Raw genomic sequence first — 15,273 nt, 5'->3', positions numbered from 1 at the left:
TGGTGAAAAGTCCCGAGGAGGACCAAATGTTAAAAGACATCGAAAAAACGTTCAACTCATTGCGCAGCGTAAATATGAAGCTAAATCCAGCCAAGTGTTCCTTTGGCATGGAAGAAGGGAAGTTTCTGGGCTTCATTGTCACAAACGGCGGTTTCAAGGTGAATCCAGAGAAGGTACAAGCTATAGAACGAATGCCCTCACCGAGAAACATCAAGGAAATGCAACGACTAGCCGGCCGGCTGGCCGCGCTAAATCGTTTTCTCTCCAATCACGCCGCAAAGTCGTATCCCTTCATCAGTACACTGCGCAACTGTGTAAAGAAGCAAGAGTTCAAGTGGACATCGGAGGCAGAGACAGCTTTTCAACAAATGAAAGCATGTCTGATTGAACTGCCCACCCTTACGGCGCCATTTGAGAAAGAACCCCTTGTACTATACTTGTCATCCTCGGATAAGGCAGTAGGGTCCGTGTTGCTAGTGGACAGAAACGGAATTCAAACCCCGATTTATTATGTCAGCAGGGTACTCACAGACCCAGAGACAAGATATTCCACGATGGAAAAGCTAGTGCTTGCGCTACTTCATGCCTCCAGGAGGCTGCGCCGATACTTCACCGGGCATGTGATAACCGTGCTGACAAACTTCCACATCGGAACCATACTACAGAAGCCTGAGACGTCAGGCAGATTGGCGAAGTGGGCCATTGAGCTGGGAGGCCACAACATCTTGTATAGGCCACGCCCAGCAATCAAAGGTCAGGTTCTAGCCGACTTCATCACAGAAGTGCCGGCTGATAAAATCAAAGAATGCGAGATGATAGAGACTCCCAAAGAAGATACAGAGGAAACTTGGATGCTTTACACCGACGGGGCATCAAATGAAGATGGCGCGGGAGCAGGTTTGCGCCTAGTAAGCCCCGAGAATCACGAGTTTACTTACGCCATTAAGTTGGATTTCAAAAACACCAACAACGAGGCTGAGTACGAAGCATTCCTGGCAGGCCTACGCCTCGCCATCAAGATGGGAGCAAAGAACTTGCGCGCGCATGTTGACTCACTCCTGATAGCAAGTCAAGTAAACGGCATATACGACGCAAAAGGAGAAGTCATGGCCTTGTATCTGGAACAAGCGAAGGAATTGCTACAGCAATTCAAATCCCACAAAGTTATACACATTAATCGCTCAGAAAACAAGCCTGCCGATGCTTTGAGCAAGCTTGCCTCAACTTCCTTTCAACATCTCGCCAAGGATGTAAGGATAGAGGTACTCAAGAACCCATCGGTATTGCTGCGCCAAGTTAACGTAATCGAAGCAGGGCAGCCATCGTGGATGACCCCCATCATCCAATACTTGCAAGAAGGGGTGCTTCCTGAAAACAAAGCGGAAGCAAGAAAGATCCAAAACAAAGCCCTACAGTACGAAATGAACAACGGTATCTTGTACCGAAAATCCTTCCTGGGACCACTACTGCGCTGCGTGGACCCCCAGGATGCGAATTATCTGATAAGGGAAATCCATGAGGGGATTTGCGGCATCCACTCCGGGCCACGGATGGTAGTCGCGAAAATCATGAGCGCCGGTTACTACTGGCCGGGTATGCATGTTGACGCGATGAAGGAGATCCGCAAGTGTGACTCTTGCCAGAGGCACTCTCCAAAAACGCTGCGCCCTAAAAATGATCTTATCCCCGTGTCCACCGCATGGCCTTTTCAACAATGGGGAATTGACATGGTGGGACCCTTCCCGGATGCCCCCGGCGCCGTAAAGTTCATCATAGTAGCTGTCGACTACTTCACAAAGTGGGTAGAAGCCAAAGCCCTTGCATCCACCACAGCTATGATTGTGCGTAAGTTCATATGGGAGCATATCATATGCAGATTTGGCCTTCCGCTCAAGATCGTGACAGACAATGGCACCAACTTTGCTTCGGACGATCTTAAGAGCTGGATGAAGGAGATGAACATTGAACACACTTTCACCTCCGTTGCCCACCCACAAGGCAACGGACAAGTGGAAAGTGTGAACAAATGCATCGTCGAAGGGATAAAGGCCAGATTAGGAACAAGGCGGCGCGGATGGGTCGATGAGCTCCCAAGCATTTTATGGGCTCATCGGACCATGCCAAAGACGAGTACCGGCGAGACCCCTTTCAGCCTGGTCTATGGCTCGGAGGCGGTAATCCCGGCGGAGATTGGCCTGCCCTCGCCACGCATGACAACGGTCAACACAGTTGACAATGAAGCGGAAAGACGCCTAGACTTGGACCTGTTAGAAGAAAGACGCGAAATCGCGAGAATCAGAGAGGCCAAGTACAAAACACAGCTGGAAAGGTACTACAACACAAGGGTTCGCATTTGTACTTTCAATCCAGGGGAATACGTCTTTCGCGACAATGAAGCATCAAATGCGGAACGCCCAGGGAAATTGGCACCTAAGTGGGAAGGCCCATATCTGATTCATGAAGTCATGGGCAAAGGGGCCTACAAATTGCGCACCCTAGATGGCCACATCTTACCAAGAACTTGGAATGCGCAACAATTGCGCAAATGTTACATGTAATCTATTTCGGCCTTGCGCCATCTTTCAATTCAATATGCCGGCTACAAGCCATTAGCAATTATGTACGAAGGCCTAAGCGCCCATTTCTGACTTGAATGAAAACATACGACATGTTTCTCTATTACATTTTTTCGTTACAAATGCATGCTAAACTTTTGATTAGCGCGAAAACACTCCAGCATTTCAGGGTTGTTCAAACCACCTCCAAGGTCCTCCACGAACAAAGCGCGAGACCGGGTGGATACCTTAGATACTTAAAAAACGCTTCCATTTATTCGAGCTAATTTAACATAAAGTTTTTATAGCAATGCAATAATTGCAACGGAAAAAACCAAAATGTTTCATTTCATTTAAAACTTGCGCAAATGCGCAGCATTGTACATAGTGTGAAGAAATTACAAAGGCACAAATGCCTATCATCCACCTATTCAACAAACTATCCTATTCATCGCGGCGATCATCACCATCATCATCGTTGCCGTCATCTTCGCCATCATCATCGTCGCCATCATCATCACCATCACCGCCATCATCACCAACTGGCTCTTCGTCGGACAACTCGACGGTGACTGGTGGATCGAGGACCGCCTTAAGACGCTGGCACCAGTCATCTTTCTTCAACGACTCAACAACCAACTCCATGATAGGCAAGGAAAGGTTGTCATAGGAGCTTTCAGCGCTTGCCAGTGCAGCATCAGCATGTTCCGTCACTGAGCAATGACTTATGTCAAATTCCTGCCCAAGCATCTGCTCAACGTGATCAGCACACTCCAGGTAGCCTCCCCGATGACCCACCGCACGCGCCGCATCTGTCAGAGCCGCTACGGCGCGGTCTAGCTCGCTCGCATTCAGGATGGAGTTGGCAACCTTCACAACAAACAAAAAGCATTAAAAATAAAACTCTCAACAAGGAAAAGCATAAGTCAAAGGCACTTACCAGCACTACTCCTCGAGTGCGCATCCATTCAGCCTCCGAGACAAGCGTATCAACGATGCCTTGGGTCTCGGAGTAGTTTGTCTGGGCCACATTAAGCGCAGCAGTGCTGACAGCACGCGCCTCCTCAGCATCAGCAGCCTTGACCTTCTCAGCCTCAAGGTCAATCTCCAAAGACTCGCATCTGTCGATTTGCTCATTCAAGCGACGTTTGAGTTCCGCAATCTCAACGTCCCTGGCGTGGAGATCCTTGTCCTTGTTGGACAATTGCACCTTGGCTTCAGTCAGCTCAACCTAAAATTGGCAAACGCCTTGAGAATTGACTTAAAGAAATCTCATAAACAAAAAAGGGAAGAGCGAAAGTCAGTAGAACTAACCTCCATCTGCTGCTTGGCAGCTCTTTCACCCTGCGCTTCCTCCACCTTTGAGGTCAAGTCCGCAACTTTAGCCTCAAGATCAACGATCTTCTGTCGTAGCGCATAAGCACGATCGTTGTCTTGGGCGCATATACGCTTAAACTCGGCCTTCTCCTTGGCCAGTTGCTCCTCAACATTGTGGAGTTTTTTCTGCAGCCCCTCGCGGCCCCACTCTTCAGCCTTCTTGTCAGCCTCGAACTTGGCTCTCTCCTCACCAAACGCGGTTTTAGATTTTTCGAATTCAGCAATACGTTTCAGCATACGCTCGCGATAAGCCTCCCAGTCGGCACACTCCCTAACCATCGTTCGCCATTCGCGAACTATTTGATGGTTGGCAGCACGAGCGTTGGCCTCACCAAGAATATAAGTACGATACAACATTTCGTGAGGTTTCGCCCTTTGCCGATGGACTTCAGCAGGTGTAAAGGAGTTCAGGAACCACTCGCGCGCAGGGCTGAACTCGATGAAAGTATCTTTCTGTTTTAAACTCCAGGGGGCCTGATGAGGAGCGTCCCCACGCTCTTCTTCGGTGTAAGTTTTGTAGTAAATGTCCCCAACGGTGTCCTTCGCACCTATCACATTGGGGTTATAACCCCCAGCTCCACCAGAGCTCGCGCCGCTTGAGGAGAAGCGGCTGGAACCCTTGGAAGTAGTAACAGGACCAGTGTTGGTTGGTTTGGTGACCTCAGGGCCTGGAGGTTTAAGAGGCTGATCCATAGCCTTTTTCGCCGATAGCTCCTTCTCCAAGGCCTGCTTCCTCGCCACTTCAGCCAACCTCTCCTGCTCCGCCCTCTGCTTCCTCTCCTCCTCCTCCTTTTTCTTTCTCTCCTCCTCTACCTTCTTCCTCTCTTCTTCTTTCTTTCTCTTCTCCTCCACAACTCTCTTCTTCTCCTCCTCTCTCTTCCGGTCCTCCTCCACCTTTCGCTGCGCCTCAGCAGCCTTCGCGGCATCCTGAGCCGCAGTGTCAGTGGACTTGACGGTAATCTTGGGCCTCTTTACCCCGGCCTCACTAAACGTGACACCCTTCTCAGGGGTCTTCTTCTTGATTTCTGAAAAATAAAGCAAGAGCATCTGAGTAAAGAGAAAAGTATTAAGAAGAGAAGCGAAGAACTTACCAGGAGAAAATTTGTATAACGAGCGCAGCTTGCTCGTTTTCCCAACAACGGGAATCACAGCAGACGTAGGGGCGGAAGCCACACCAGTCGTGGCTTCGCTCCTACCCCTCTTCCGCCCAATAAGCCGGGCACCAGCATCTTCCTCTTCTACTTCTTCATCCTCTGGGAAAGACGGAGTCGCGCCAGCTTAAGGGTTGCGAGAACCCGCGCTCCCAGAACTCTTCGACCCACCAGCACCAGTTTTCCCCTTAGCTGCATGTGATAAACCTTCATATGAGTCACTGATTATCACATAGTCGCCTAAATCACGTTGACGAAGGCGAAGAGTACCTTTGACAGCAGCAGATGTTGCGCGACTAGGGCCGGTGCCCTTACTGGTCACCTCAGGCTCCACCTTCTTCTTCTTCTTCACCGGCTTTTTCTTCTTCTCCTCGGGGTCAATCCCCAGGTCGCGCAACACACCTGCAAATATTTCAGACCAAGAGCTTAGCTCGCCGTTGGAAGAACCTACAGACTCCTCGCTGGAAAGATAGAAAGTTTCTTTCCCAGCGAGAGTCACAGAGCGCAATGGACGAGGTTTTGGGTATTGCGCACCTTCAGTAGCAGTTGGCGGCGAAGCGAAAGCATCAGCAGCTGGAAACATGAAGTTTCCTTTAATCTGGTCATACCAACTTTCTTCATCATCGCGCACTGGGCGAACGCCCATGGAGCCACCAAACGTGGAGAAGGCAGCTTGATAGAGTTGCGCTTCTACACACAAAAATAAGTAAGTAACAAGGTAAAGCGAATACACTTAGAAAAGGAACAAAGAAAAGTCTAACCTTGATCACCGATCTTCAAGACCGGAACCTCCTTGCTGCTAGGTGACCACTGGTCACTCATCTTAGCAGCAACCAAAACACTTTCCCCAAACACCCGGTTAGGGGTTGGGGTTAGCTGCTGGTACCACCGAGCAGTCTTCGGGATCGGGAGATCTTCCTTGGGTATGGCCTCAGTCCATTCCCTAAAAGGCATAGCGATTGGCAAAACTTCTTCCCTGATGAAGAAGAACTTGGGTTTCCAATCGTGGAAACTCTTAGGAGGATTCAGCAGAATCTTCTTCGCCGCACCTCGGCTCGCAAACGAGAAGAACCCCATCGTTCTCTGCAACTGGTAGAAAGCACGAAACTTATCTACCGATGGCTCAATGCCATGAGACCGGCACAGGAATTCGAAGTGCCGCACCCTCACCATCCCGGGTGGGCTCATCTGGGATATATGGAAGTTATAGTAAGAGAGAATACTGCCCAGAAAATTGGTCGCCGGCAGTCGGAAGTTCCCTTGAAGAAAAAAGTCTTCATAAAGGGTGATATAACCGGGTGGTGCATCAGCCGCGGTCTGGCCCTGAGCCGGATACTGGGCATCCCACTCCGGTGGGAATCTAAAACTACGAACAATCTGTTCGAATAGACCTAAGTCCCATCTAAGGACAGGAACCGGCCCCTCCTCATTAACAGGAGCCCCTTGGTGTTCTTCACTCATGTTTTTAAGAAGATCTGGAAAAAAGGCTTGAAGAAAGTTTGAAGATTTGAAGAAATCTTGAAGAAGACGAAGAACACTTTGAAGATTCAAAGAGTTTTGAGAGAAAAGTGGAGAAGAAACGAAGAGAAGTGAGAATCTCTCACCTTCTCTTCGGATATATATACCCATCGCATTTAATGCGATGGGTAACCGTGCCGCGTTCGCCGCTAGGCTAACCAACGGGAGGTTGCCACGTCAAGCGGAAAACCAGGGGTGACGGTTACCACGCGCGCGTGGGCCTCACTCTCCTGACATGAAGTGCAACCGCCGCAGGCGGCATGATGACACCCGTGCCAGGGGTCAACTCAAACGTCGCCCTCAGCGACTTATCTCACCAACCTGTCAGAAGTTCAAATTTCGAAGTTTCCCGCCATAAAACGTGCAAGTAACTTCATGCAGAAGTCACATGAGTCGCGCTAGATATACGTAAACTACTATAACCTCGCGCGCTTAAAAGGCCAAACAAGAAATCACTCGACACCTGCCTAGTACCTGCGCATTGAAAACAACAGTTTTTCAACGTCCGCCATACAAGTCAGGATCAAAGGAACCATTTCCCCTACTCTTATTTTTTATTAAGTCCAGAGCTCCAACCACTTGCGTTGCGCATGGTGCAGCACTGGACTGGGGGGACTTGAAGGGGTATGGTCCCAAAAAGTCGCGCAAACCTCAGATCAGGTTGCGCGTGAGACCATACTCCTTAACACAACAAGGTGTTAACAACAACCTTGCGCGGCCTACATCGCTCTACGATTATCCCGCGCGAGGGAATGCACACAACAAACCCAGATATCAGCACTTAACATAAAACAATGGAAGAAATGAGCCACTCGGTAAGGAAGCGCGCGGCTACCTACAGTGGTACACAAGGTACAAGTGGCAGTAAAAGGAGCCAATGAGCGTCTAGCAGGCTCTGGTCAATCGTGCGCCACGATCGCCTGACGAGAAGTACACAAGGACGCCTACATGGCACCAATCAGAGGACGGAGACAACTGTCCCACGATCTCCACTCGTCTGCTGATGACAGAAGGACAACAAGGCCGACAACAATGACACGTGGCTCCAATCAAGGTGCGCCAGCACCAACGAGCATCTAGAAGCCACTAAGCGGTCGACGCCAGTGAGACAAAGAGCATATCCGTTTTGTTGTCCGCTTCTGGCCCAAGGCCCATCAGCCCATAACCCCTCACACCTCTCCGGCTATAAATAGAGACCTTACTTCACAGGTTAAACATTCTATTCTCTTGGCTCTCACTCTTTACACTTAATTACTCTCAAAGCAGTCGCTTATTCTCACGCCGGAGCCTGGTTAAGAGGGAAACCCCCACATTCCCCTCTTAACGAGTAACGGTGTTCTGTTTTGCAGGTTAGATTACCAAGTCGGAGCTTAAATATCTTTAAGAAGATTAACCAACATGAAAGGAACATAAACCAATCTAATTAACTCTAATTAGATCACTGTTTCTTCAATACGGTATCAGTATTGCAAAATACCAGAACCGAAACCATATAAATAAATACCGATAACCATTACTAATCTTGTTAATCGATATCAATTAATGCTCTTTGAAAAAAATCATCATCCTATCCTTAATTGACACACCAAGAAAATAAGTATTTCCATAAAGAAATACGTGCTATGCACCCAACTTCAACCCTTTTCAACACGGTTTAGTGTTCTTGAATCTTAAATCTCTACTTTATTTCAAATTGCATTTCGTAGTTAAAAGTCCAATTCTCATTCCTTTTGCTTGTGATTCAGCCAATAGATTTCTTCTATTTTCGTTTATCTTGTAATCCAACCAATAGATTTCTTTCATTTCATATATCTGTCCCCTCACCCTGTCACCGACCGTCTCAAGATCCACACCTCCCGGTCGTGTTTATACCATTAACATTCACGTTTTACTCTCAACTTTTCAACCCAGATCCTCAAATTTGATGGGTGGTCTGCCTTCAACGCCGCGGTGGGGCGGCGAGGGGCCGCCGGAGACGGCGGAGTATCTGATCGGTACATTTGTTGGTGGGAAAACGTTTCCGGTGACTTCTGATTACTGGCATAAGTTACTGGAGCTCCCGTTTGATCTCCATTGGCCGGCTAATCGTGTTGAGCAAGCTTGCCAAACGTTAGGTTAGTTGTAGTTGCATTATTTGATGATGTAATGTGGTTTTTGCAGTAAAGAATGGTTCATCATTGTGTGTGTGTGTGTGGGGGTGGGGGGGTGTGGGGGTGGGGGGGTGGGGGGGGGGGGGGGGGAAACCATTGCAACTGTATCATTTGTATGGGCAACAAATGTTGGGGTTTTAGACCATGGGTTCCTATGACTTGTCTTTTGGGTTGAGTTTGGGCCGAAACATGACATAGTTTTAATTATTAAAATTATTATGGATAAGCGAAGCTCATATTGGTTAGGATTTTTTTTCAACGGGGGAGATCTTTGTGATTGATCTTTTTAATCTGATAGGATCTGTTATTAATAAACTTGCTTTGTGATTGATTGTTTGTTTGTTTGTTAGTATCTAGGTAGTGGAACGCGCTAGGGGCACACAAGGTGAGCCTTTGGCCTAAAAGGCGAGTGTTCTTTTAATCAAGGCACACGGTATAAAAGACCATTTTAGGGGTTTTAGCCATGCGTTAGGCTGGTTTAGCTTGTTCCAGGTCATTTTTGGATTTTTAACCCGTTTTAGCTGTTCAGACCGGATTTTGGTGGTGGATATTTGGCCGGAATCTGGCCGACCAAGTGTCGCTATTTGGGTCATAGCAACCAATAGCGTGAATAGCGACAGTTAGTTTTTTTTTTTTTTTTTTTTTTTTTTTTTTTTTTTTTGATGTAAATAGCAATTAGATAAGCTATAAAATAGCTGGATTTATAGGTTTTTGTTAAATATACATGTAAAATAGCATATATACCAAGGTATTTTGATATAATATACATATAAAAATTTTCAAAATTCTTTTTCTAGTGTATCGCTATATATAAAATAGCGGTCGCCATTTGTCGCTATTCGCTATTAACAACTATGGGCTGCTCCTGGGCACCTAGTGCCTTTGACTACTATGTTTAGTATGACTAGTAACGATGTGGATTTAAGTTAATTTGATTGTATCAGAACTCAGGGTGGTCTCCTTAGTGCTTCGAATGTCTTTATAGTTCAAAAATCTAAATTGGGGTTTCATCGTAACTAACATTGGATATTAAGCTACAATAATCTTGAGTATAATAACAGAGAATAGCTGCTATAATATAAATGAGTAATTTAATCAACATTTGGGTGATGACCAGTTAGATACATGAATATAATTCCCATTCAATTTAAAAAAAAAAAAAGGCTCTCTTAAAGCACGATTCCTTTAAGGAGATTCAGGTATAATTATTTCAGTTGTTTACTTAACAAGTTAACTGCCAGTATTTTGTGACCATGGTGCATCCAAATACGCTTTTAATGGCTATATGCGACTGTCGCATTTGATATATGAAACTTGCTGTGCTGGTAACTTTTACTGTTTTTTTTATAAGATTAAATTGTTCTAGTGGTATAATCTTTTCCTACTCTTTCTTGCATGTTTTGTTAGTTAACAGTCTTTGCTTTATAAAGTGAGATGTATTACAAGTGATATTAGTTTAGCTTTGTGCTGAAATTAAGCTGCACTTGATGTCATTGTCACGACGCTACACATTTCTTGCACACACTAATATATTTATTGATTATTAATTAATTTATTTTTGCAGCACAAAACAACCGTTCCACAAGGCACCTTGCAAAGATCTTAATTCATTTAACATGGTGTTTGCAAGAGTCACTTTCTAATCCAGATGTGCTGTCAGTGGCTTCAATGAAGGCTGTAAATGCATCTTACATTTCATCCGTATTTTTAAAGTATTCAATTGAAAATTTGAACAGCCAGAACCTTGATGATCTGTATTTATCTCTAGACGACAGTGAAACACCACCAACCAATATCCGTAAAGGTAACTAATATAACATTGCAGCATAACTTTTATCATCTAAAATAGCGTATTATCTTCTTATGTTGGTCACAGACGAGAGCATTATAAATATGGTTATGCATGCTGTGCTTAGCTATATTGGTAGAGTGGATGTAAGGTATAATTTCCAGTTATTATTATATTTATTCGTTAGTGGTAGAATTTATCGTTTATTTTCTAATTATGCGTATATAAATACTCAGTCCAAAGACGTATCTTCTACATCACGAACTGCTGAACTTCATGCTCATTGCTACGTCCACTCAGCTTCTTTCTGGGCCGTCACCCGGACCAAATGATGCTCACCCTTTCATTGATGCAGCAATGAGTCAGGTAACGATGTGACGGTCTATTTTTTGTTATTAAAGTAATATTGTAATAATATTTCATTTGGTGAAATATACGACAACAATGAAAGAAACAAAACTGTATTTTGCAGGAGCATTTTCTGGTAGGTTCGGTTGTTCATAAACTGCTGCTTAACTACATTTCACGGCCACGATCGAAAAATAGTGCATCGTATACGTTAATGTCCGAAGAAAATCAGCTAGGCGTACTGAAGAGAGTTGGTTCTGCTGCTGGTATACCTTAATGTTTTGACTTTCTAAATTGCATTTCATCTTTTTGGTTGGACGTCTACGTTATGACAGTTATTTTTGTGTATGTATGATGTATCTGATAAAATGTTATTTGTATTTGACCTGCAGCAAATATAGTGCTACTTCCACTTAGTTACTTTGTCAATTCAAGTTTTGAAGCTTCTAGAAGTCAACTGGCTGACAGCAGTGTCAATATATTACTTATTCTCATTCATTATCGTAAATGCATTCTTGTGGAATCTGTGAAAAACAGCAACGTTGGCGTCGGTTCCGAATCGTTTCTGAAAGAGGAAACTTATTTCGCTGAAAATCCGTATTATACAGCATTGGAAAATGTTAAGAATGTTGAGTGTAAGATCCATTTATCGTTTGTAAGATCCATTTCTCTTTCTTTCTAATTATTGTATTTGAATTATGTAACCCATATTCTAATTATTGCAGTTGACCGGGTGGATATCGAGGGAAATGCACATAGTGGTCCGCTTGTTAGATTGGCCTTTGCTTCTCTCTATGACACACTTGGCATGTAAGAGCTCAGTTTACTTTGACCCGACCCGACCCTACCCTACGCCTGTGTGACCCGTTTCTAACAATGGCATGTTTTGACCTGAACCGTAACTAACCCAACTCTCATTTTTCCATCTTTGATGTAAATGATTAACCTCTGCAGGTGCTTGACCGATGAAACTGCAGTTCTGTTGCTGTATGCTTTGGTTCATGGGAATTCAGACTTTCTGGAATACGTTCTGGTTCGAACGGAGATAGATACATTGGTATGAAGCAACTCAGTATGTTTACCAATTTCCTTTTTTTTTTTTTTGCGTTCTTTAAATCATTTCTCTCATCGATTACTTTTGCAAAAAAAAAAAAAAAAAAAAAAAAAAAAAAAAAAAAAAACTATATTTTGATTGTTTTTAAATTGCCAGTTGCTGCCATTGTTGGAGACACTTTATGACACTTCAAGGAGAACATCGAACCAAATATATATGGTGCTGATTATTCTGCTGATACTTAGTCAAGATGCTTCTTTTAATGCTACCATACACAAGCTGGTAACTTAACATTATTTTCCCTGGCTATATAATAAAAAAAAACATATATATATATTTTTATGTACTGGCATTTTGTTAGATTCTCCCTTCTGTTCCGTGGTATCAAGAACGCCTACTTCATCAAACATCGCTTGGTTCTCTCATGGTCATCATTCTAATTAGGACAGTGAAGTACAACATGTCTAAGATGCGGGTACGTAAGACAACATATGATTTACCGTTTACGTAGGGATGTTTATCTACGTACCAAATGCTTGTAAACAGATGTTAACTTTTCGCATGTTAAACTTGAACAGGATGTTTATCTACATACCAATTGCCTTGCAGCATTGGCTAACATGGCTCCACATGTGCATCGGCTAACCGCATATGCCTCACAAAGCCTCGTTAGCCTTTTTGAAATCTTGTCACGCAAGTATGCATCTCCCTCATCTTTTTTTACTTTCTTTATGATCCTCACTTTTCTTCATTCCCGAACCTCTGATTACTGTTCTTATCCAGATATGCAAAACTAGCAGAGCTAAAGAACGATAAAATGCAAATGAGTGATAGTGACCCAAAGGATGATGATAAACTTCCTGAAGATACGGTAGCTAACATCTTGTCATTACTTCAGTTCCTGTTTATTTATTTATTTATTATTTTTTTATTTATGTAATCTACTAAATTATAATACTTTGTTCCAGTCAGCAGAATTGCATATATATACCGACTTCCTCAGGATCGTTTTGGAAATACTCAATGCAATTCTGACCTACGCGCTGCCGAGGAACCCAGAGGTATATAATTAACTTATAAGTTACAGCTTGCAAGATGCGCGTGTTGGCAGGATGACCCGCTAAACACTTTTTCGTTGGTTTATTTTGTATAAAAATAATTATTTTAAAATAACCAAGAACAGTCTACATTTTCGGTTGATTTTCAGCCTATTCAATCCATTCCTCTTTTAGCTACCTTTTACTCGACCCTTTTGATATAATAAAATAAAACCAGAAAATGGGTCGAACTTGCCACCTCAACATTATTTTCCTTTGTTAGTGTTTGCAAATGCTTACATGTTATGACACGCCCATGCAATCTTGACTATTATCTAAATGTGGCAGGTGATTTATGCAATTATGCACAGGCAGGAGGTTTTTCAGCCTTTCAGGAATCATCCGCGCTTCAATGAGTTGCTTGAGAACATATTTTCAGTATGTAATCTTTGATTTGATGTATTGTAAATATGTTGATGCTGATGCTAGTTGTGGTCTTTTAGGTCTTGGACTTCTTCAATAGCCGCATGGATGCTCAAAAGTTAGATGGCGAATGGTCCGTTGAGAAAGTGTTTCAAGTTATTAACGTAAATTGCAGATCTTGGCGTGGAGATGGGATGAAGGTAATCATAGATATTTCTCCCGCATGCCAAAACAGTTTTGTAAAATAAGTATGGATTTATCTTGATTATTCTAAAAAAATTACAACTTTTAAGACGGTGGAACACTATTTCTACACCCCGTTTTGTTACACTATGATGATACAAAATCACATAATTGGTTCCAAAACACACATCCACTTATAGATTATAATAATAATATAATCATTTTTAGGGATGTTCGCAGTCAAAAGTGAAGGGAAAACTTAAAAGAGAATGAAATCGGTTATGTTGATAATTTATACACATTATACGTATTATAATTTTTAGATTCATATACGTATTTTATTTTAATTGTGCTGGTTTTACTACAAAAGTGAATGTTGTATTAATGCTGTAAGCTCATTTCCGCTTTTCAATTTAGATGTTCACTCAACTACGGTTCACATATGAGCAAGAAAGCCATCCCGAAGAGTTCTTCATTCCATATGTGTGGCAGTTAGTAATCTCTCGCAGGTATATATATATATGCTTTTGCTAATTAGCATCATCAATGTCTAGATGTAGCCGAAGTTTATCTCTAACGGGCAAAGAATAAAGTCAACTGATACAGAAACAGGCCTAGAGTTACCCAAAGTGCAAATTTAAGGCATATTGTTGAAATAATATATTATTTTTTGTAATCATATTTGACATTTTACACATTATTATTATTTCAAGCTTGGACAAGTGTTCCTAGTCAACCTAACCCCGCTTGTTTTGACCCATACAAAATTTACCCATTTGTCGACGAGTCTGACCCGTCCATCCCATTAACAATCCACTTTTTTGTGCAGTGGTTTCAGTTTCAATCCCAGTAGCATAAACTTATTCCCTATCGAGCTGCCTGTGGAGGTTTGTTTCCTTTTTTCGTTATAGAAAAGAAATATATGTTTGGCTTTGCTGGTTACACTTCTGAATGCAGGTTAGCAATGCTATGGAGGAGAGGAATGCCGACCAAAATATGCAGTTAAATGCGAAGGAGGCTGTGGAATCATCTGTTTGACAGACCGCTATCGTTTTATGTAAATACACAGAGGGAAAAATAAAGCTTATATATAAATAAACGTATACTAGTCATGATTTTTCTACACAAGTTTTGACAGTTAGATGTAATTCTTGTAGCCAAAATCATTCAAGTAGTGATATTATTGAGGTGTTTTTCATTTTGTAACATGCCGGAATATGTTAAAAAGAAGTGGAATTATCTTTGCTCAAAATTTATGATTTTCTTGGTCTGTAAATGTAGACAGTATCTTAGTTTGGGTCTGGCCCAATAGGTTTCGTCTCATCCTAGACCGGCCCACTGGGCTGGCCCATCTTTTCCTATAAAAGTTCAATAAAACAATTAAAGAAACCACGAAATAGAACATGAATATGGCGTGCATCAAGGAAATAGTTTGCATGTATGCTGAAAAGTAGGAACAATGCAACATGGAGATGGACCAAGGGTGAAAGGGGTATGGTCCCAAATGCCGTACAGGCCGCGACCCAGCCCTTGCACGTGCAGGACCATACCCACACTTAAACTTCCCAACACTCAGTTGGACCCAAGGTTTCCCTGCAGGCACATCCTACGGGCATGCAACTAAGCCAGCTAGCAGGAGACAACCAGTACAGACCATAGTACAGTTCACAGTAGCGTGCAGTCAATCA

At 43.3% G+C, this 15,273-nt stretch overlaps 1 protein-coding gene across 1 annotated transcript; it reads left to right on the top strand.

Moving 5' to 3' along the window:
* Window positions 1-8,190: 8,190 nt before the first annotated feature.
* Window positions 8,191-14,837, top strand: LOC110915390 (dymeclin). The gene is made up of 18 exons (XM_022160074.2): window positions 8,191-8,715; window positions 10,316-10,555; window positions 10,628-10,691; window positions 10,777-10,906; window positions 11,013-11,154; window positions 11,281-11,523; window positions 11,614-11,698; window positions 11,843-11,945; window positions 12,099-12,224; window positions 12,304-12,417; window positions 12,521-12,639; window positions 12,726-12,813; window positions 12,911-13,003; window positions 13,328-13,417; window positions 13,483-13,602; window positions 14,003-14,094; window positions 14,415-14,472; window positions 14,543-14,837. Exons 1-18 carry the CDS (start codon window positions 8,526-8,528, stop codon window positions 14,621-14,623), a joined length of 2,178 nt encoding a protein of 725 aa, XP_022015766.1. The 5' UTR covers window positions 8,191-8,525; the 3' UTR covers window positions 14,624-14,837.
* Window positions 14,838-15,273: the final 436 nt, after the last annotated feature.

The sequence above is a fragment of the Helianthus annuus genome, chromosome 16 (genome assembly GCF_002127325.2).
Source record: "Helianthus annuus cultivar XRQ/B chromosome 16, HanXRQr2.0-SUNRISE, whole genome shotgun sequence".
Taxonomy (NCBI): Eukaryota; Viridiplantae; Streptophyta; class Magnoliopsida; order Asterales; family Asteraceae; genus Helianthus; species Helianthus annuus.
This window is presented reverse-complemented; position numbering and strand designations above follow the sequence as displayed.